Raw genomic sequence first — 21,718 nt, forward strand, 5'->3', positions numbered from 1 at the left:
TTATGCATAGCATTAAAACTATACGAAAAATTCATATATTTTTAAAAATAATAATAAAGAAAAAAAAAGTTAATTGGAAAAAACTTCTTTAAAGGAGAATTTTTATTCCTCCTGCCAGCAGCGAATTTACTATACCATAATTATGAGGGGTCTCGAAGGCGGCTCATAAATGCTCATGATGAATGATTTACATAATTGTGTGGTAAATAAAGAGGAGAGGCCCCAAAAAATGCATTTTGACGCGCCCTAAACCTATAAATCAACTACTAAATTCCGCTATAGAGTAGTCAGGGGGTCTCCAAATGATTTCGGGCCTAGGGCCTCACTTTTAGTTAGTCGGGCCTTGATGATGGAGATCCTGCCTCTTTGCCACCTAAGTGGTTCCAGTTTGAGATGATTGTCGATGAAAAATCGGTAAGTATCCAAAAGCTCTCCATTATTTCTTTCAGAATTGTCTCAATACGCACTTCGATTGCCAGTATAGCAATGGAATGAAAATGGAGCAGATGTCTGAACTACGTTGACTAGGAGAAATTCTTTCGTGAAGGGTTACTATGTCGATACCCATAGACGGTTGGTGCTCAAAAAAAAAAAAAAAAAAAGAGGGGGAAAGAAGGGTTCAAAGGAGGTGTGGGAGTTTGGAAGCGCCCTCTGAAAGTTGATTTTTTTTTTTTTTTTTTTTTTTTTGTAATATTGAGCTATAAGATAAACCCGCCAGTAGTGGCCAGTGCTTCAGTAGTAGCCACTTCAAGGTTTATATTAGAAAAAATAGGGGATTCCAGGTTTCTCACTAAATTCAAACGTGCGCGTTTTGGCACTTTTGAATTCATTGGGAGAATTAGAATCCTATTTTTTTTAAGTATAAACCTTGATGTGACTACTACTGAATCACTACCGATGTTCACCTCATATTAATAGATTTTCACATTACCTACTCATTGAATGAGCTCTAGAAAATACTCAATGTTGCTAAAACAGAATCGGGATGGAAGACTACCGCAGATTATTTGGAAATTGTAGTTTCTATTTTCGTGAAATAAAGCAATATACCTGTAGAAAATCATTCTTCAATCGAGCGTTTCTTTTTAACTCTGAAAAGTGGGGGAACAGTTGCCCCCTTGTAAAAGCCGCCTATGCCTCTGCCTGCAATATCAGCGATTTTGATGCCGTCGGTGAATATCTTGATGTCTCTTTTATGGAATTTATTTATGACTTCCATTGAGACGGACCATTTTCTGAGATGGTCAGACGCGAGTTCTGTCTTATTGGCATTAGCAGAAAGGTAGTAATAGAGTGAATACCTGGAAATTCCTCCGATAGATTCAGATACTAAAGAGAGAGTATGACTCTATATTGTCAGAAAATAGGAGTTAAGGCATATAACTTGACTAAAAAGTCTTTGGTATTTGATAAGACATCTCGTTGTTTAGGTATTTTGAGGTCTTGTATTGACTAAATCTGGAAAGTTTGTTGTGATGTTTGACGAGACTTCCCTTCGCATCTCACGCGAAGAGGTTGAAAATCGACCTTTTAAAGAACTATTTCTGTGGAGCAGTTGTGTTTCAAACCAATAATAATACGGGCAGCACCAGCCTACTTAATCCTTAAGTGTTTCCCTTCTTCAAAGCAATGTTTAAAATGTGATTGTTACTTGTAAATTAAGGTCGAAACTATATCTTAAATATTTTAGGATTTTTTATGTAGGTAAGCTCATTGTTTTAAGGGGGTCCGGAACACAAAAATCGTCAAATTTTGCAATTTTTTTTTATCATGTGAAAAATTACTCCATTTTTTCTTTTTTGTTTCGACGTTTGAATCTTGTTTCTATCTTAAATAGAACGAAAGATATAATTATTTTTGTTGCATGCACCTAACTAATGTGCACTTAACTTTAAAACTTTAAACGCGTTTTTCTCCATGATGCAATTTTCCCCGATTTCTTGCATTCAAACTCTTATAAGTCAGGAACCGATAAAGATAAAGTAATGAAACTTGGAGCATATCTTTTTCAAACAGTTTACTTTAATTTTTATTCGGCGAATTTGAAAAAAAAAAAACGTTTACTGCAAAAATTATGATTTTTTTTAAAAAAAGTATCTTTGAATTTTTCGAAATTTTTCTTCGAATATTTTTTATTTTTTATTGAATCAATATTTTTAAAATCGCCGAATAAAAATTAAAGCTTAGATATTTGTGCGTGATTTATTTTAAAAAAATTGAAAATTGATCAAGAGTATTTTGAGTTATAGCATTTTAAAGCAACCCCATTTTTTTAAACTAATTAAATTTAAATAAAAAAAATTTTTTTTTTCATATTTATATTATGATTTTGCTTATTAAATAAATGGTGAATCAGTGCGAAAAATTTCAAAACTCTAAAGTATATAATAAAAAAAATTTCAAAATGTGTCCCGGACCGACTTAAAGCCCTATTCTGTATAGAAAGAATATCTCGGCATGATTTAGGTCTCGCATGAACGATGTTAAAATCAGGTTCGATGAAACGAGTTTTGCGCTACATCAGATTTCGTCTTGGAATGGGATATGTTGTAATGACATTTATTTATGTGAATCGACAGAAGAAAAGTTAATCTCGGCACCCCATCTATTCAGAGAATGCGTGCCGTTAGAAAACGAATGACTCCTTTCCATCGGCATCTCTCGCCTTATCTATTTGTGGTCAGAGTTCATCCCAGATAACGCTCTGCGTCATACAGCAAAAGTGTGCCCTCCTCACAGACGAGAGAGATGTCGGCTGCGACTGAAGTGTTCAAGTTGCTCGTTCATTCGGCGAAACAGGTCGTGCAGGTGGTCGCGAACGGAGAGAGGGTGGTGTGTGGTGAGGCGGCAAGTCGAGTAGCCCTTTTAGAACAGACGGATGGCACTGGAATCAGCATCGTTGTCGACAGGTACGTCAAATCTGAAGTTCATGACTTTAGATTTCATTTTTTTTTTCTGGATTATACAGAATTTTATAAGCCTGGAACTATCGCAGACCCCCCTCCCCCGTAAAATACTGGGGGGGGGGGGAGGTACAATAATAAACAGGAATAATCAATGACGTCAAGGTTCATCTTTACTAATAATAAAGCACAATGTGTGTCTGTTTAAACCAGGGTTGCCAGACGTCCCGGATTTCAAGGGATAGTCCCGTATTTTGGAAAATTGTCCCGCGTCCCAGGGAACTTCCATACGGGACGCTTCAAGTTCCGTATTCTAGCTAATAACAATGTTTTACAAAACGAGACATTATTTTAAGGGAAAAAAGTAAAGTAAAATAAAAAATGTGAAATGAAGAATAATAAGAAAATCACGTGGCAGCAAACGCAAAAGTAATCTTCGTTTTAATTTGGTTTTTGTTTTGGCGGCAGACCATGAGGAGCCGAATGATTGCTTCCTCTTGCCGCATTAACTAATATAAATAGTAAAAAATATATCTCTGCGCATGCGTCATCAATCACACTGAAAAGGATTTTTATATTTTGATCGGCGACATTTTGTAAGGTTTAATGCTTTGTTACGATTGAATTTTTCAGATTTATCATGAAGAGACGTCCTACGTCGGAAAGCACCCCTTAAAAATACACCATATCCAGTAACTGTCCTCAAAAATACCCCCCCCCCCCTCCTCTTTTCACTTCTAGAAACTCTGTCCCGTATTTACTGTTCTTAAATCTGGCAACCCTGGTTTAAACGTAGAACGTAGGCCTACAAAATGGAATACATAGTTTTTGAAACTAAAATTGTGCACTTCGGAATTGTGTGTATTTATCTAGCATTAATTTATTTAATTATTGTCTCAGAATCAGAATTTGATATTTATCTTTGTTTCAATTTTGGGGCAAAAAATCTCATTCATTACTAGAAATTTAATTTGAGTGTGAAAAAAAAAAATCCATGTCTTAACACTCTTAACATTTTTTATTAATTTACTAATGGTACCCGCACGGCTTTGCCCGTAATAGAAAAATTAAAAGGTCCTTTGGTTCGCCTGTATATTTACAAATAATGTATGGTGAATTTTCTCGCCAATTGGCTTGTGCCCATGTTACGGTTCCACGTAATGATAATTTCGTAATTTACTCGTCCATCTTATGAGAATTTTGTTCTTAAAATTGGAATAGAAAAAGAACCACATCGAATTTTCGAAAAATTGCTTCGAGGTGCACACCCCCATGCTACAAACTAACTTTGTGCCAAATTTCATGAAAATCGGCCGAACGGTCTAGGCGCTATGAGCAGGGTTGGCAAAAACCCGGGTTTTTTTAAAAAAGCCCATGGACCCAGGGTTTTTTGGGTTTTTTTAAATAAAACCCAAAAAAACCCAACTAAAGATGGGTTTTTTGAAAGAAATGTGGGTTTTTTGACTTTTTTTAAAGAAAATGTGGGGGACTTGTAGCATATTGTAGCGTAAGTATATGGACGAAGTGCAAAAGTTTTCTTGGGGTAAAAAAAGCTGGAAAACTAGTTAAAATTCAGCGCTTTCTGAAGAAAAGTATAAAAGACGACGAAACCCAAGAACGGTGAAGTTTCAGATTTTTTAGTTTCCATGATTACCAACAGTTACGGCAGAGTTACTTCTTGAGTGATAAACTCTATTGTTCATTTTTAATTACTACATTTTTTTATTTACTTATTTATTTATTTATTTATTTTTTGCATTTTACTTTACTGTATTTCATTTTGTTATGCAAAACTGCTGTAGGAGCTCAAGTAGTTTAAATCCCTATTTATTGAATTCCAGCTTAATCAAGACATTTCTTTGAATTTTATGTTGCCTGTTTTTCTATGTCTGTATACAGAGTAAGAAATATTAAAACTTTTTCGTAAGATAATGAAAATACTGTACATCCTATTCCGTTTTCCGTCCGACTGTTCGTAAAGCCTGTTAATTTCTAAAAAATATACCTAGTTTATTCGAGATTTGTGACATGTTGGGTTTCCGAAAATAATCCACATGAAAGTCTTTTTGCTAGAGTAGTTTCCTCTGTACAATCTACAACTATTGAGAAAATAAGAAGTGACAGGACTTAGTCAAGATAATTTGAGTTATTTATTGACCAGTTAAAGAAAAAAGTTAAATATATATTTATTAATCTTTGAAGTATTTTTTTAATGCCGTTAAGAGTTAAATGCTATTAAAGTTCAAAATTCATTTTTTATGTCCATTGTCTGTGGTGCAGAACAAATAAAAAAGAAGTTGTAAAAGTATTTAAATTAATTAATTTTTTAAAAAACTCAGAAACTTTAAAAAAACCCAAAAGTGGGCTAAATAATGGGTTTTTTTAAATGGGTTTTTTCAAAAAAACCCGTTGGGTCCAACCCAATTGGGTCCAATCCGGCCAACCCTGGCTATGAGCGTCACAGAGATCCTGACAGACAGAGATCCCGACAGACAGAGGGACTTTCAGCTTTATTATTAGTAAAGATAGCTAAGATTTTTTTTTACACAACATGCATTTCATTTCAAGTTCTTGAGTTACTTAAGATAGATGTTACGAACGTTTTTAACTCGATTTTTTGAAAGTTTTCTTAATTTACCTCGTTAACTATCGATTTCTTTTTTCATAAATAAAAAAAAAAAAAAAAAACAAATTTATCCAAGTTTAAAATTTTTTATTGCATTCGAAAGCGAATTTTTTTTTCAGTATCTGATGCAATTTATTTTTTGCTTTAATGTTCAAAGTTAACTAAATAGCAATTATAAGCGTTTTTAGCTGCACTCAATCCAGATGAATAGTGAATATTTTTAATATTTCCTTGTATCAGAAGCATTGTATTTACGAAAAATTTCCTACTCAACTGGCAGCTTAATTTTCCATTTCAATCCCCCTCCCTACTCCCCAAGAATCTTTGATTTTGACAAATATTTTCAATTCTATTATGACAGTTCATATCCATATAAGGAATAAGGATTTTTGTGACCAATCACTTACACCCCCCCCCCCCCGGGAGTAAATTCTGGCTGCGCTAGTGACTTTCACGAAGTTGAAAATGTTCTAAATCTCGTCAGAACAATGAAACATTCGCACGCAGATACAGTGGCTCCCAAAAGTGTTCGTACACTTTGAAATTTTTTAGCAAAACCAAAATAACGCGAAACTGAAACGTACTCGAATATGAAGTCCAATATTTTTTCACATCATTCCTATATCATTCTAAATAAAACCCTGCAGTTTTTTCAAAATATTAACGAATTTTTTTGAAATGGGTCAAAAAACGAAGAGACAGAGACACAATAATACACAAAAGTCATCGTACACTCAAATATTTTCGAATAAATTCATGATTAAAATTATCATAAGTAGTTTTTTATTATTTTTGCATTGTGTTGACCCTTAAAAGTCATTTGGCTTTCATTTTTTTTTTTTTATTTATTCCTTAATATTGTGCTTATTACTTTAAAATTGCTGGTATTCGTAAAAAACAACAAACATCATTCGAAATTTGAATTTTTTCCTCACAGTATCAGTAAATTGGTTTGAAATGTCTCTAAATTAGTTAATTTATTCCATTCTATAGTAAAGTGCTTGATAAAATGCTTTAAAGAAAAGGTCAACCGGCAAAGTTGACAAAGCGTGATCGGAGATTTACAGTTAAAAAACTTATGAAGAACACACATTTGAGTGCTATAAAAGTTTCTGCAGAGTTAAATGAAAATTTTTACATTTAATTTTCACCTAAAATTGTTCGCCAAGTTCTCTGATTAGCTGCATTAAATGGGACCTCTTCCCGCAGAAATTTTCTTGGCCGTGGAAAAAACAGAAAGCTTACGCTTTTCGTCACAAAACGAATGATAAATAAGCTCAAAACGTTTTGGAATTACTTCTTATTTACAGATAAAAATGAATTAAACACTTTTGGTTTAATTGTTGTATAATTGTAAAGAGAAGAAAAATTAGGAACTTAATCTTAAGAACTTAGTTGGACCAGTTAATCAGGACGGTGAAGGTGTTCTTGTGTGAGGGTGCATATTAGCATCAGGACTTGGTAGTTTGGAATTTTTTGTGAAATAAAATTATATATTTAAAGCTAAAATTTTATTTATTCTCTTTTTCAATTTTTTTTTTATCAGTGCAGGATTTTGCATACACCCTTTACATTTACAGTAAAATCTTGCTTTATTAATATCCAACAAAACAGTAAGTCTATTTTACAGTCCCTATGAATTTTCATGAAACATAATTAAAATCGTTCTTTAACTTAACGATATCCCGCACAGTTTTGGACTTCTGAGTCTATTTCTGAGAACAGTAGCTGTTTTTTATTCTTCCAAAACGAAAATTCATCTTATAGTCAAAAAAAGGGAGAAAACATTTTTTTCTCCCTCTTGCCTTATCTTTGATGACTGTAGCCTGTTTAAAATGCTTAACTGAATACACAATTCCTAGAAATAGTCATAAAAATAGGTCACCAGCTATTGTCCAGTTTACACTTGTTTACGTTTATTTATTTATTTATTTATTTTTTGAAAACATCATTACTGTTTCTAACAGCTATACATTGTCTTCTAAAGAAAAATATATCATCTCTTGGTGTAACGATATATCGATCTACAGCTGAAATTGCATTGAAACCAGAGCTTAATTTACATAGGAACTCAGAGGGGGGGGGGGGGGTGCTGAGTTTCCGCACTTATTTTCATTTTTTTCTTTTCAAATGTAAACATTTTTTGTTGTCTTTTCAAATGTTAACATCATAATCGAAATTTTATTACGCGTAAAAAAAGTTGTAGGTACTTTAGGGCTCCCGCACTTTTTATGGTAGAAATTAAGCCCTGACCCCCAAGGGACTGCTGTATGGAAGTTTCACTCTGTTAACCTAGACGGCCAGAAACCATAGGCGCTGGTGCAGTAAAAAAAGATGGGGTCAATGAGATGCGGGGGGGGGGGGATTAGATAGGTAGCACTCCTTAAAACTGATTTTTTTTTTGCAGTTCAATTTTAATACCGCTATTGGTTGAATTACCTCCTTTAGAAAATTCCGAAAATTTTGACAGATGGCCACAGATAGACCCCCTCCTTAAATTTCGAAGTCTTCATTTTAATTTTAATGACATAATAACATGAGAAAAATGTAAAACTCACACTTATTAAGTCACTTCTTTTTGAGCAATCACGATTGCTTATTGTTCTCATTTGACATTAGTCGATGTCCTTTGATTTTATTTTTCTACGCTTATAATGCTAACTTCTCTAGTGCACGTGCCTCCGCCAGCATATACCTCCTCCTCGGAGGTGGCGTCCTTGTCCTGTGGTTCAGGGGTGCCCATCCCCCCCAAGTTCAATGACGCAAATCCCCCCTAAATTTTCCTCAACTCTCTCCCCCCCCCTTTTGTTTATAGCTCTTTTTTTATTTTATTTATTTATTTTTTTAAAAATAAATTTTATTTTTTTTCTTTTTAATATTTTTTATTTATTTATTCTTTTAAATATTTTTATTTATTTATGTATTTAAATATCTTTAATCATTATTATTATTTTATTAGAAAATTTCTGTGCTACGCCAATGACACACACAAACTAAATAAATGATATAAAAAAACAGAATAAAATAAAATAAAATAAATACTAATTTAAATGAAAAATAAATAAATAAATAAATAAATAAATAAAAAGCAATTTTAAAATCCCCCCCAAAAATTTTGATGGCGCAACTTGCGCCATAATCCCCCCTTGTGGGTACCCTCTGGTTCACGCACCTCCGCGAGTATGTCCCTTCCCATTTTTTATACTCGACCTTCTCGACAGTATATACATTTTTTCTTAAACGCAAAAACAGTATCCAGCACATAACATCCCATCCTGCATCCACCCCCTGGCATTCATTTGAATTTTGACGGCTTGAATTAAAATTATGGTTGCGATGAAAGCCATTAGTAGAAACAAGAAACCCAACGAGTAGGGTCCTATCGCAATTCGTGATTGCGAAAAACATATTTTGAATTCAAGAGCTCAAAATTCAAACTTCGTTTTTTTTTTCTCTCTCTTATTTAGTTGTGGCAACATCCACGATCTCGGAACGGATGAAGCCATCGCTCAAAAATATAAAAATGTTCAATTTCTGAAGAAAATCAATGCCGAAGGAAAATGCGTCATACCAGGTAAGCAGTGAGAGATACAGCCGTACACTCGACGTTAAATCCCGGTTATCACTAATTTGCCATTTCAACTGCGCTTGCGCACGGACTTGGCTTTTTGGGCTTTCTGTTTTAAGATTTCGTGTTGCTTGTTTATATTTAAGTTGTGCTAGAGTCCCAACAAATTAATGAATGCGATTAGAGTATTTTCACAGCAATTTCGGGATACATTATATGAAACTATATATATGAATAACTGATAATTTTTATAAAGAAATGAGAAAAATGACACTTCAATATTTATCGGTTTGGAAATATTTATTTAACGTAAACGTAAAACACGTTATGTACTTCAAAACTGATCGGAATATTACAAATATCCGTCTTTTGCGGATATTTTACGTTAGGCGTAAGCAGCTTAGTATTATACATTTGTATTTCGGTTGAGGGTTCCGCTTTGTATTGGAAGTGATGCTGCAGGTCGAGTACGCTCTTCTGAGGTTAAAAATTTGGCCCTGAAAAGGGCCTTTGTTTGATAGAAAAATCAGACTCAGAATCCATAAATAATTAAGACGCAAAACTCAATCTTTACCGAGGCGTAAAAACTAAATCAAAGAAAGCTTTGTAATTTCTAATTTTTATCTGTTCTTATCTCATATTAACAAATTTAAATGTTTTTCATTAGTTTGAGCAAGAGTTTCGAAATCAGCCAAGTCCGCGCGCAAGCGCAGTTGAAATGGCAAATTTGTGATAACGTCGAGTCAGCCGTACAGCTAAGCGCTCATCGATACTTGCTGAGAGCAGTGGTTGGAAAAACTACATTTTTTTTGTAGCGAACTACAACTACAACTACTTTAACACAAATGTAGTTAACTACAACTACAACTACTTTTTCCAAAATGTAGCAACTACAAACTACTTTTGAAATGTAGTCGCTACTTCACTACTTTTTTAAAAAATAAATAAATAAATAACATACACATACACACCGTTTGAGGATTGAATGAAATTTTTCAGATTGATATATTGGCTCATTTGAACATGGAATACAGAAGACCCTCGTTTTACACGGGTTTATTTTACGCGGTTTCGATTATACGCGGTTTAAGATTTGACACCTTTATTTAATTTTACGCGGATGAGTTTCGGTTTTACGCTGTTTCTTCAATGCAAACAGATAAAAATTTCCCCTCTTTCAAAATCCTAACTCCTAAAAGATTGCAGATTGCACGTAATGAACTGCATTTTGGCATGCTAATAATCGAGCTTGGGCCACTGGAGACATTTTTTGCAATTGGTCCCAGAGCTCTTTCCAGAAGTAAAGTTATTAAACTCACACAGTTCAGAACTTACTGGAAGAAGAGTTTTTAGGAGTGATAAAAAAACAACGAGGATACCGACTTCGGTGACGCATAACCAAGTACGTTCATCTTTAAAATGTTGTGCCTTTCCTAGACAATAGAAATGATCGTTCTGATTTTTTAGTGAAAGAAGATTCTATCATGGAAATGACGCAAGTGATCACGCATGCGTCAATGCTCTGCAAAGAATTACAGAGCAAAATTCTTAATGACTGCCAAAAGACTATCATAGCCAGCTCCTTTTTATGAACTGAACATGAAATTAATTTATGTTTTCTTTATGCATGTTGTGCATAATAATCGATATAAGTACACATTAAACTTATTATACAATTAGTCATCACTGGAATGAAGTATTTTTTTATCTACGGAACCTAACCCTATTTTAACACTACTATTAGGTCTCAATTTACGCGATTTCGATTTATGCGGCATTTCCGTGGAACGTAACCCCCGCGTAAAAGGAAGGTCAAATGTATTGCTATAAATTATATATTTTTTCTTGCCTTTACTGAAACGATTCGCCAATCCAAACATTTTTTACCATTTGCACGAATATTCCCTGCAAGAAAGAATTTTAAAGTGGTAGGAATTAAACCTTCAAAATTTTAATCCTTTCCCGACAGTAAATAGTATTTCATTCAAGAAGTGTAACTCGGCTGCTTGAAATTGAGATAAATTTAGTCTTAATTTGATTTAAATTTTATATAGACATACATAAACATAAAATTGATTTAGATGATGAAAAGTGTCTTTTAAACGAAAGAGAAAAACTTGAATTTTCATTATATGAGTTGATTTTAAAGGAACTTATATTTCATAGGAATTAATTGCTTTTGCACTTCAAGCTAGGGTTCCGAACCTGAACACCATCTATTTTCTTACGCCCCTGATTAAATGAAATAAAATCATTTTTCAATTTTACCGAATAATCTCAAAAACTCACAACATTTAATAATTGATTTTTAATATGTTAATATATCAACATTTAATCAGTAAAAAAGAAAAGTATAGAAATAGGGAAAATATCCCAAACGGTACTACTAATTATCCGAAACATGAAACATAACTAAAAATGCTTATTTACTTCAATGTGCAATTTTTAACAACAGTGGTCTCGGGCTACAACGCAATTCGACAAACGTGAAATGTCTATATAGCGAGTTTTACTCGAGAAACGAATTTTGCAGCTGACGCGAATTCCTCACCCGCAACACGAAAATTTTCGGAGCGGAAGCGCAGGGCTTATATCACCTTCTTTCTTGGGTACTAAATATTAGTTTCGTGAATGGAATTTCCTTTTAGCATCACTGAAAGCCAAAATTCCTCGCACCGTACTAGTCGAAACGTCATATTGTTAATGTACAAATCGCCGCTCCGCATTATTTTCGTTCTAAATATTAAGTTGATAAAACATAATTTCACAAAGCTGGCTGTTTATCTAAAGTTTGAAACGCATCCCTCGCGTAAGTTGAGATCCAACTGTATGTGCAAATGGAATTGATACTGAAAGCATTTTGCTTAAGGGGCAAAGTTTGCATGAAAGGGAAAAACTTCGTTTCTTTCTTTCTAAGCCATGCTCTATTCAAGGCGAATATTGTGAAAATGTGTAAGTTTCTATGCCAAACAAACTAATGGCGTCAAACAGATAGAACGCGTGGCGTCAAAATAATATATCAGAGGTCAGCTTGTATTTTTCAGTCTTACGAATCTGATTGGTGCAAGTTTTACTCGCAAAAGACTTGCACCAGTCAGATTTGTTTGAAAACGCGTTTTTTTTTTTTTTTTTTTTTTGAAACTTTATTCAAAAGTTATTTTCAGAAATCACTACAAACTACTTTTTTTTTTTGTAGCGAACTACTCGCTACTCTACTTTTTTTAAAAAGTAGTGCGCTACACTACAAACTACTAAAAAATGTAGCTACTACAGTAGCGTCGCTACTTGTAGCGCGCTACTTCCAACCACTGGCTGAGAGCGATTCAGTTTTTTGATGAATTAAACAGGGTGCGGCCATTGTAAAATAATATTAGGTTAAAAAGCCAAGAAAGATCTGTCAAAGTCCTAACCTCAGATTAATTATAACACATGGAGTACTTAATCTCTGGTTTCCGCTCGGGCCGACTGGACCTAGACCCAGGGTCCCGAATTTCTTTTCAAATTAACATTATCTGCAATAGAATTAGCATCTATTAAGTTTTAAATTTTAAATTACTAAAAGCAAAATATTTGGTAAAAGGTTCTTTAAAGTAAGGATGTCTTTTCATCCATAAGCTCATTACCTTTTGCATTGAAAAAGGCGTTCCCTGTAACGTCGAAACACGTGTCTGCTGTAACTGGCAATTTGTGCTTTTTTTGACGTTGTTTTTTCTTACTTTACTGTTCAGCACAAAGGTATTTATTTATCTTAAAAGGTTCTTTGCTTCTTTTTCTTTATTTTTGTATTATTTGTAGCTTAAATTAAATTTATGTTCAGTATATTTCCATGAAAAAAATTCTTACAACATTCTATTGAATTATGTTGCAGTTAAGTTTTATAACCTGTACAAAATCCTGCTCAATAACTTGTCTAAACATAACTAGTCGCTAGACTAGTTTGGTTAACTTCGTAACCAATCATAAATAGGAACAAAGGCAGGGGACATATTTTCAAATTCTAATGACAGTATCCTCTCTTCTTTCTTTCTGTGTCAGGTCTCGTGGATGCCCATACTCATCCCGTCTGGGCTGGAGATCGAGTAAACGAGTTTGCCATGAAGGTAAGAAACATGTTTCTCTTCTGAGATAATCTCCCGTTTTTCTGTGCTTTGAAATAAGGCTGGAACGATGACGATACTATCTAGGTAGAACTAACAGGGTGTCGAGTTTCAAGTGTAACAAACTGAAATGAGTTACACTGTTAAAAAAAATCCTGAAATTTTACGGTAAAAGTTACTGGTGTCTATGTTGTCAGTAACTTTTATCGTAAAATCCTATTTTAATATAAAATTTAACGGTAGAATAAACAAGAGTTTAAAAACGCAAAGTGCGCGCAGTAGGATCGAACTCAGGACCTTCATATTGGCAGGCGACTGTGGACTGTGCCTGACAATACAAGTTGGGGCACCATACACGTTGGAACACACCGAGTGAGATATAAACACGGTGTTATGTGTTTCGCATTGTAAGTCACGTGGTGTATCAATTGGAATGCAATCTTTTTTTTTCTTTTGGTACAATTTACTGTAATTTTTTTTCTGTACTGTAAACACTCTATTTTTAACCTAACATTTACCATAAAAGTTTCCTGAACTTGTAACAGTATATGATTGCGAAGAAAAGCAGCAAAACAAGCACAAGATCGGAGACAAAAAGACCAAAAATTTTTCAAAGCATCAACAAATTTAAAGTAATTGGGAGAGGGGGGGAATAATACAATAATATTCACTCCGTCCCAAACTAGTCGCTAAATTTAAGTCGAAAATTTGGCTCTAAATATTTTGAACCACATTTAAAACTTTTCCGCAAAATATTGGGACTACTGATTTCAACATTTAGTGCAAAATGATTTATAGATTTTGTTTAAATATTTTTCAGAGATTTCAGGTTGGTATGTCATCAATTAGCAACATTTACTCTTATCAGTGGCGCACACAGGACTTTTGTAAGGGGAGGGTCCAAGATCAAAAATCTCATTCTCATCTCATACCCCAATATGCCGTCAAACATATTAACTTGATTTAATCGATTATCGGGAACAAAAAACAAAAAAAAAAAAAAAAATAAATAAACTATTAAATAAATAATTAACATCATTTAATGAATTGTACTTAACCAGAATTAATGAAGAATTAACCAGAAAGCAAAATAATTTATGCATTTAATTTTCTCGTACTTAAAAAATGATTCAGCAAATCAAATTCATCGTTGTAGAAGCACTATATAAGTATAGAAGTTCATAGAATCTCATTTTAATCTGTAATTACAAAACTAAAAACATGGTTATTACAGTGTATTCATTTATAATCACCATTCTGCTTGTTTTAGGCAATTCGTTACCAGAAAAGTGCACATTATTTTTAAAAATCTTTTAACATGAGGGTTTTATTTTTCACTTCTTGTAACTGAAATTATTGTTTCCTTTGCTTGAAATTGTTATGCGTACAAAATACGTAGAATCGTAATCAATTGGAGGAAAAAGCAAGACCTATCGGTATGGGAGGGGTCCGGACTCCCTGGATCTCTCCCTTGTGTGCGCCACTGACTCTTATCAATCACTCTTTTCTCTCCTCACATTAATGCCGAATGAATTTCAAAACTCTAGGGTTCGCATTTTCTTAAGCCACGTCCCATTTTATTAGAACCCTTTCTCCAGTAATCGTAAGAAACTACCTTCTATTTATTTGAATCGTGAATCCATTAGAAAGCAACCTGTTCTTTCTGGTATACTGGTGGTAGAGTGCTTACCGAATGGGGCGGGACTTTAGAGTGCGCAAACTCCGGATATAGCATATCAACCTGAAATTTCGAAAAAAAATTTAAAATACAATAATACCTCCTGTAAGGGACACCTCCAAATAAGGGACACCTCTATTTAAGGGACATTTTTTCTGGTCCCAGTCCCTGGAATTGGAACCTCCATGTATTTGCCTCTGAATAAGGGACACTCTATTTAAGGGACAGTTACAGAGAAAACTTAAACAACTAATTTATAAATGTATCATACGAAGTATTGACTTTACTGGAGTTAAGGAATCTAAAATTCAACTAATGAAAGTTTGACATTAACTTGTACAAAGATGATGTATTGTGAAATTCTTGCTAAAATTTGCATGCGTGTTTTCTCCTCTTAGTTTTTTTTTTTTTTTTCAAGTAGGCTCACAGCCGAAGGATAATTAACGGCCCATGAATAGCTTCGTGTAAAAAACTTAAAATGTGAACACTGACTGAAATTTAAATCATATTAAATTTTAAATTCCGTGAAATCAAACAAGTTCATGCACATTCATGTTCAGTCATGGAATGACTTCAAAATAATTCATGAAGGTTACAAAGCTATACCATTTTCAAATTTTTTGTTAAATTTTAATTATCAAAAAGACCTTTGAAATTTCATTTGATTTGAATTTTATTCAGTATACATCATTTTTAGCATTTTTAGCTAATAGTATATGTCTAGTACGAAATTATACCCAGTTAATATACTGCATGCATCAATTCATCCACCTCCGAATAAGGGACACCTCTACTTAAGGGACAAAGTTTCCGGTCCCCTTAGTGTCCCTAATGGAGAGGTTCTACTGTATCATAAAATCATAGGTATCAGTAATCCGCACAATAAAACGCACCGCAAAAAAAAAAAGAAAAATTAATTTGAATTTTGACATCTTGAATTCAAATTATGTTTTTCGCAATCACGACTGTGTGTGTGTATGTAGGCGTGTGTGTTTGTGTGTGTGGGGGGGGGGGTATGTGTGTTTGTGGGTGTAGGGGGTATGTGTGTTTGTGTCTGTGTGCAGGCATGAGTGTGTGGGTAGTTGTGTATATGAATGTGTGTATGTGTATGTGTGTGTAGGCATATGTGTTTGTGTCAGTGTGCAGTCATGAATGTGTGTATGTATGCGTGTGTGTTTGTGTGTGGGGGTATGTGTGTTTGTGTGTAGGGGTATGTGTATGTGTGTGTAGGCATGTGTGTTTGTCTGTGTGCTGGCATAAGTGTGTGGGTAGTTGTGTATATGAATGTGTGTATGTGTGTGTGGGGGGGTATGTGTATGTGTGTGTAGGCATATGTGTTTGTGTCAGTGTGCAGGCATGAATGTGTGGGTATGTAGGCGTGTGTGTTTGTGTGTGGGGGTATGTTTGTTTGTGTGTAGGGGTATGTGTATGTGTGTGTAAACATGTGTGTTTTTCTGTGTGCTGGCATAATTGCGTGTGTAGTTGTGTACATGAATGTGTGCATGTGTGTGTGGGGGGGGGGTATGTGTATGTGTGTGTAGGCATATGTGTTTGTGTCAGTGTGCAGGCATGAATGTGTGGGTAGTTGTGTGTATGTGTGTGTGCGTGCGTGTGTATGTGTACAGAGGCGTAGGAACTTTGTAGAAGTAGGGGGAGCTGGGACACATTATGAGAAGTGTCTGTTATGTAAGGGGCAGAAGCAGTGGCCCCTTTAAATAATTGGTGGGGGGGGGACTTTAAATTTTTTTTCCACATATGAAATTAGCTTCGAAGCTTCCATCTCTTTTTTATCTTGTATCAATTGTTTGTGGAGAGAATGAGGTGATAGAACTTCTGGTTTTGAAAGATGGTCAGTCAGTACTCGATGATGAGCACGTAGAAATATAGGAGTTTTGGGGATCCTCCCCCGGAAAATTTTCAGAATTCTTGTTCTAAAAACGAATTTTTAGGCGATCTTTGGTAATGTTAAGGGGAGAAAAGGTTTGAATACCTTCCCTGAAAATTTTTCGAAATTAATGTCTTAAAAACGCGATTGTATACCATATTTGTTGACTTTAGTGAAAATATGACTCGAAGATTGTCGATCGATTTTTCGAATCGATTTACATCTCCCGCCCAATATTTCGATTTTGGAGTCTTAAACATAATTGTAGACAACCTTCAATGATGTCAGAGGAAAAGATTGTACTAGGGCTCTACTTTGGAAACTTTTAAACTTGAAGTCCTACTAGAGAGCGTTTTTCAATGATGTTATCAGAAAAGGTTCAGAGGTTCCTTCTCGTTATTTTTTTTGAAATTGTAGTCGCTAAAACACGCGACTGTGGATCATATTCGTTGGCGTTAGGGGCCCAGCAATTTTTTTAAATTGAAGTCCCAAAAACGGAACATTACATAATCTCCCATGTTATTGGAGGGCAAGGTATCCAGGGACTCTCTTCCGGCAATTTTCAGGGAATTGGAGCCTTGAAAACAAAATTTGAGGTGCTCTGTAATAATTTCGGAGGAAAGGGGAGGCTTCGACAGTGTAGCATTTAGAAGAATTTCTTATTTTCTGAGAACTAGAAAAAGGCGAATAGGTGAAACAGGAGGGCGGAGAAACAGAACGTTGGAAATGTGTTAAAATGAAGTGTTCGTTATATATTATATTGTTCAGATAAGTTTTTGTAAAAGTCTTTGATAGAAACTATAAAATATTAATATAATAATATTGTTGGGGGTTTTTTCTGCAATAGTAGATGAAAAGTAACAATTTTGTCATGAAAATATATCTGTAAGTGACGAAAAAAATCGTAATTTAGAAAGCAAAAAAAACAAGAATAACTGTAACTTCGTAAAGTATAATCTGAGGGGTCAGATAACTTAAAATGAAATAAGTTTTTGGAAAGTTGAAATTATTTGAACAAGTACAAACAACCTTAGCAATATTTTATAGTTATATCTGGAGCACCCATGCTATTCATATTTAAATGCCAAACTGACTCATCACTCCCAGCTTGCTAGACACTTAATCTTTTGTTCTAGAATTATAAAGAAATTAGCTCAAAAATCAAAAATAGGATGCTTTTTCTAATTTGTGTGGTCTTAAAAATGTATTCTAGATGATCTTTGTTAATGCTAGGGTGGAAAAGTGGCCTGGGAGCGTTTTCCTCGGCATTTTTCGAAAATGAAACTTGAAAAATTTTATATTTTTTCTCTAATTACGTTAAGGAGTTACTATTTTAGGGTTCTTCCTGGAAATTTTTTCAAAATTGTTGCTCTGAAAACGCAGTTTTAGACATTATTCGGAGATGTTAATTAGAGGAGAAATCCGGGGCCCCCCTCCCAGAAATTTGTCGAAAATGAACAATCTAAGAAACGCAGCTGTGTGCCATCTTTTATATCGTTATGAAGACTGGAAATTTTTGCAAATTGGAGCTAGAAAAACAATTTTATTTGACTTTTAATGATGTTAGGGGTGAGTTTTCGGGTGCTTTACCCCAGTAATTATTTGAAAGGTAAGGTCTTAAACGAAATTTAAGATTATTTTAAATTATATTGGCGGAGGTGGAGGGAGGGGGGGGGGCTGAAACTCATTAATTAAATTTTCGAAGTTAGTTGTCAAAACGCAGTTTTAGGTGATAGTTGGCTATGTTACTGGAGGAGAGGTTCGGGATCCATCTTCAGCAATTTTCCAATAGTAAAATTCCAGAAACGGAATTTTAGATGACTAGTTGACCCACGCGAATTATTCGAGTTCAAAGGAAGAATTTTCTGATTTCAATGCAACCTCGAGATGCTATAGACCAAAGCAATGCGTAGTAAAGCAGCAAAATAAATTGAAATTTATCCTTCTGCAAAGTCAAACTTCGATTTACCCTCTTAAAATCAATGTTTTGTTTCTTGATTTTAACAACAGATATACAGCTTAGAATTTTGCATATTAGTGGAAACAAACAAAAACCCATTAAAACGATATTTTTCGGCCCAGATTTGAACTCCCACCCTTTCCCTCATTAGCACGCTGCTTTATCCAACCAAGCCAATGTGTCTTCGCTCTCCGCTGCTATTCATTTCCAAAATTATTTCAGTGGTTTGGTTTTTTCATAATGAAATTTTCAATTTCTAGCCTTATATTTTTATTTGTTTAAAATACAAGCGTTTGCGGCCTCCGTCAAAAAAAAAAAAAAAAATAATAATAATATTTTGAATTTTTTGGTAGTTCAGACTTATCTTAGTTTTCACACTTTCTTTTGTTTTAGATGTCATGTCTCCAGAACATCGCTATAAAATTTTTGTTTAATTTCGCCTTTTGTATTTAAACACTTAGAACTAGCACACTAGCAGTGGTGTGACTAGTCATAACATTTTTAAATCTCGCCTTACTCTGCTTCAACTTTTTCTCTAATTAAAATGTATTTTGGTGGCACATATATTTTTCTCTACTTAATCACTATTTTCATGATGATATTTTTACAAAAAAAAAGAAAAAGAAAACAAAATTTAAAAATACCGGCAGCCCCTATGAAGTTATGTTTATTTACGTATTCATTTTTTACTTGACTGACGCTTGTCATAGATTTGTACTAAACAGTGAATACTTTCTTTTCGTTAAAATATGCTCGAAACGTACGTTTCAGCGCTCCTCAGAGGTAAATCATAATGCATAACCTTGCTTGGATGTTCCTAAATAATATTCAGAAATTGCATTTTGTTTCAAATTTTGCAGAAAAACTCTTTTTGACACTTTTATTCTATTTGTTCATTTATCATTTCTATTACATGTTCTTAAGATCGTAAAGGTTTCCTTTCTGCTTTTTTTTTTTCATTTCTAATATGAAATTGGTGACGCCATTTCAGAAAAACAGGGCGGGGGGTAGCAAAGGCCTTCTTGGTGATGGCTATGGCGCCCCCCCCCCCAAAATGTTCGGTTATGCTACGCCTCTGACTGGTACTAATTTTCGCAGGCCGCGGAGTAGAGTCCACTTTCCCGCATTTCGGCAATCAAGAGTGTCTAAACAGTGAAAAAAAAGGTGAAGGTGAATTCAAGTGCACTGACCACTCCATCTGCACTACATTTGTTGTTCATTGGGTAGAAATTCCGAAATTCCCAAAAAAGGCAGATCACATTTTTGAAATCAGGTTTGAGGTAAACACTGTACGGCAAAAAGCAGCAGTGCAAGAATTTTTCCGGGGGAGCTAAGCCGGTCTGAAATATTCCAGGGGGAGCTCAAGCTCCCTCAGCTCCCCCGGTTCCGACGCCTATGTATGTGTAGCTGCGTATGTATGCGCGCGTGTGTAGGACATGGATGCAACCTGGAGACGGTTTTCGCTATAGGAGCAGCAGCGTGAGGAGCCGGTCGACGGTGATGCTGCAGAGGGTGGCGGTGGGAAAATAAAAAGATAGGACATCAAAACAGTCAAATGAGAACAATAAGCAATCGTGATTGCTCAAAAAAAAAAAAAAGTTACGGCCCCTATAAGCCAGGGTTAAGGCAGAACTAAATGCAGTGTACCAGACAGCCCAGTTATCACCTCCAGCATTGCTTTTAATTCACGAGTCGAGCCGCGCCATATGCTGCGGACATTCGCTAGTGAGAGAAACTCGGCTTTAATGAGATGACATCTGCCTCCAGCTCGGTTATTCACCGTTTCAGACTGATGAGTTCTAATTAGAACGCAACTGCTGTCTCTGGATGTGATAACCGGGCTTTCTGGTATTGTTAAATCCCTTGCATATATTAAAGTAGAGGGCGCGTTGGCAGTGTGCGTCAAGTAGGTGCGCACAAGTGCCCCTATGTCATAAAAACTGATTTTGATTATTTTTGCCAGTTAGTTGTTAGTTAGTTAGTTAGTTGTTGTCAGTTGTATTTTCTGTTAGTGGTTAAGGCGGTGTTTTCAGTTTCTTTAGTTCATTGTGGGATTTTATATTTACACGTTTTTAATAAATGTATTGTTTTGTTCGAAATGAGTTATTGCCTATTGAATATTGAATATTGCAAATTGAATAATATTGAATATATATGGACTCATTCAATATTGATATTGAATGAGTCCACATAACCTACACAAGAGCATCGTACAGGTATATTGCATACAGTTCTGCCTTACTCCCAGGGCCCAATTAAGATATCAGGGGGCCCCCAAGGCCATATGCTTTTTCGGGGCCCCTGTGTGGTCAACCCTTACAATTTTATCTATCGGCAGAAACAGTTTTAGCTATTGGGTTTTTTAAAAAATTAGCCATTTGGGGGACCTTAAAATGTGGGGGCCCTAGGCCCAGCGGCGTAGCGTAGGTTTCTGCCGCCCGGGGCAGGCACCAAATTTGTCTCCCCTCTTGCATTCTCCTGCTAGATGCCCCCCCCCCCCCCACACAGAAAAAAAACGACATTTTTAATATTACACAGAACGAAAATAAGATTTTACTATCCAAAAGATGTTTCACATTTTAATACAATATTATGTCAAACAGGAAATATTGTTGATCAAAATATTTTTTGAAAAAAATTATTGAACTACGAGCGATAATATTTTCCTTTAATCAAAGCATTTTCGAAAAAAAATTTTTTTTTACTTCCTTTTACAAAAAAGGAAGTATTGTATTCGCGAAAAAATGTTCACTCAAAAATCGACCTTAATTTCCATTTTACTCACCCCCGAATGAATGTTGAGTTTTTTTTTTTTTTGACTCGACCACACGTGGATCGTGCCTAAGAACGTATAGACACGCGAAACATCCATTTTGACGATTCCCGAGTTAATTACAACGAGTTTTCTCGTGACGTCTGTATGTACGAATGTGCGTATTATGTCGCATAACTCAAGAAAAGTATGTTCTAGAAAGTTGAATTTCGGTACGCAGACTCCTAG

The 21,718-nt window shown here is 34.8% G+C and overlaps 1 protein-coding gene across 1 annotated transcript in view; it reads left to right on the forward strand.

The window, feature by feature from the left end:
• The first annotated feature begins 2,768 nt into the window (after positions 1-2,768).
• LOC129217703 (probable imidazolonepropionase) overlaps positions 2,769-21,718 on the forward strand; it is a 52,476-nt gene continuing 33,526 nt past the window's right edge. The window contains exons 1-2 of the mRNA XM_054852040.1: positions 2,769-2,909; positions 13,133-13,197. Of these exons, the coding sequence (XP_054708015.1) occupies positions 2,879-2,909; positions 13,133-13,197 (96 nt within the window). The 5' untranslated portion in view covers positions 2,769-2,878. The remainder of the gene's footprint in view (positions 2,910-13,132; positions 13,198-21,718) is intronic.

Source organism: Uloborus diversus, chromosome 2, assembly GCF_026930045.1.
Source record: "Uloborus diversus isolate 005 chromosome 2, Udiv.v.3.1, whole genome shotgun sequence".
Classification (NCBI taxonomy): Eukaryota; Metazoa; Arthropoda; class Arachnida; order Araneae; family Uloboridae; genus Uloborus; species Uloborus diversus.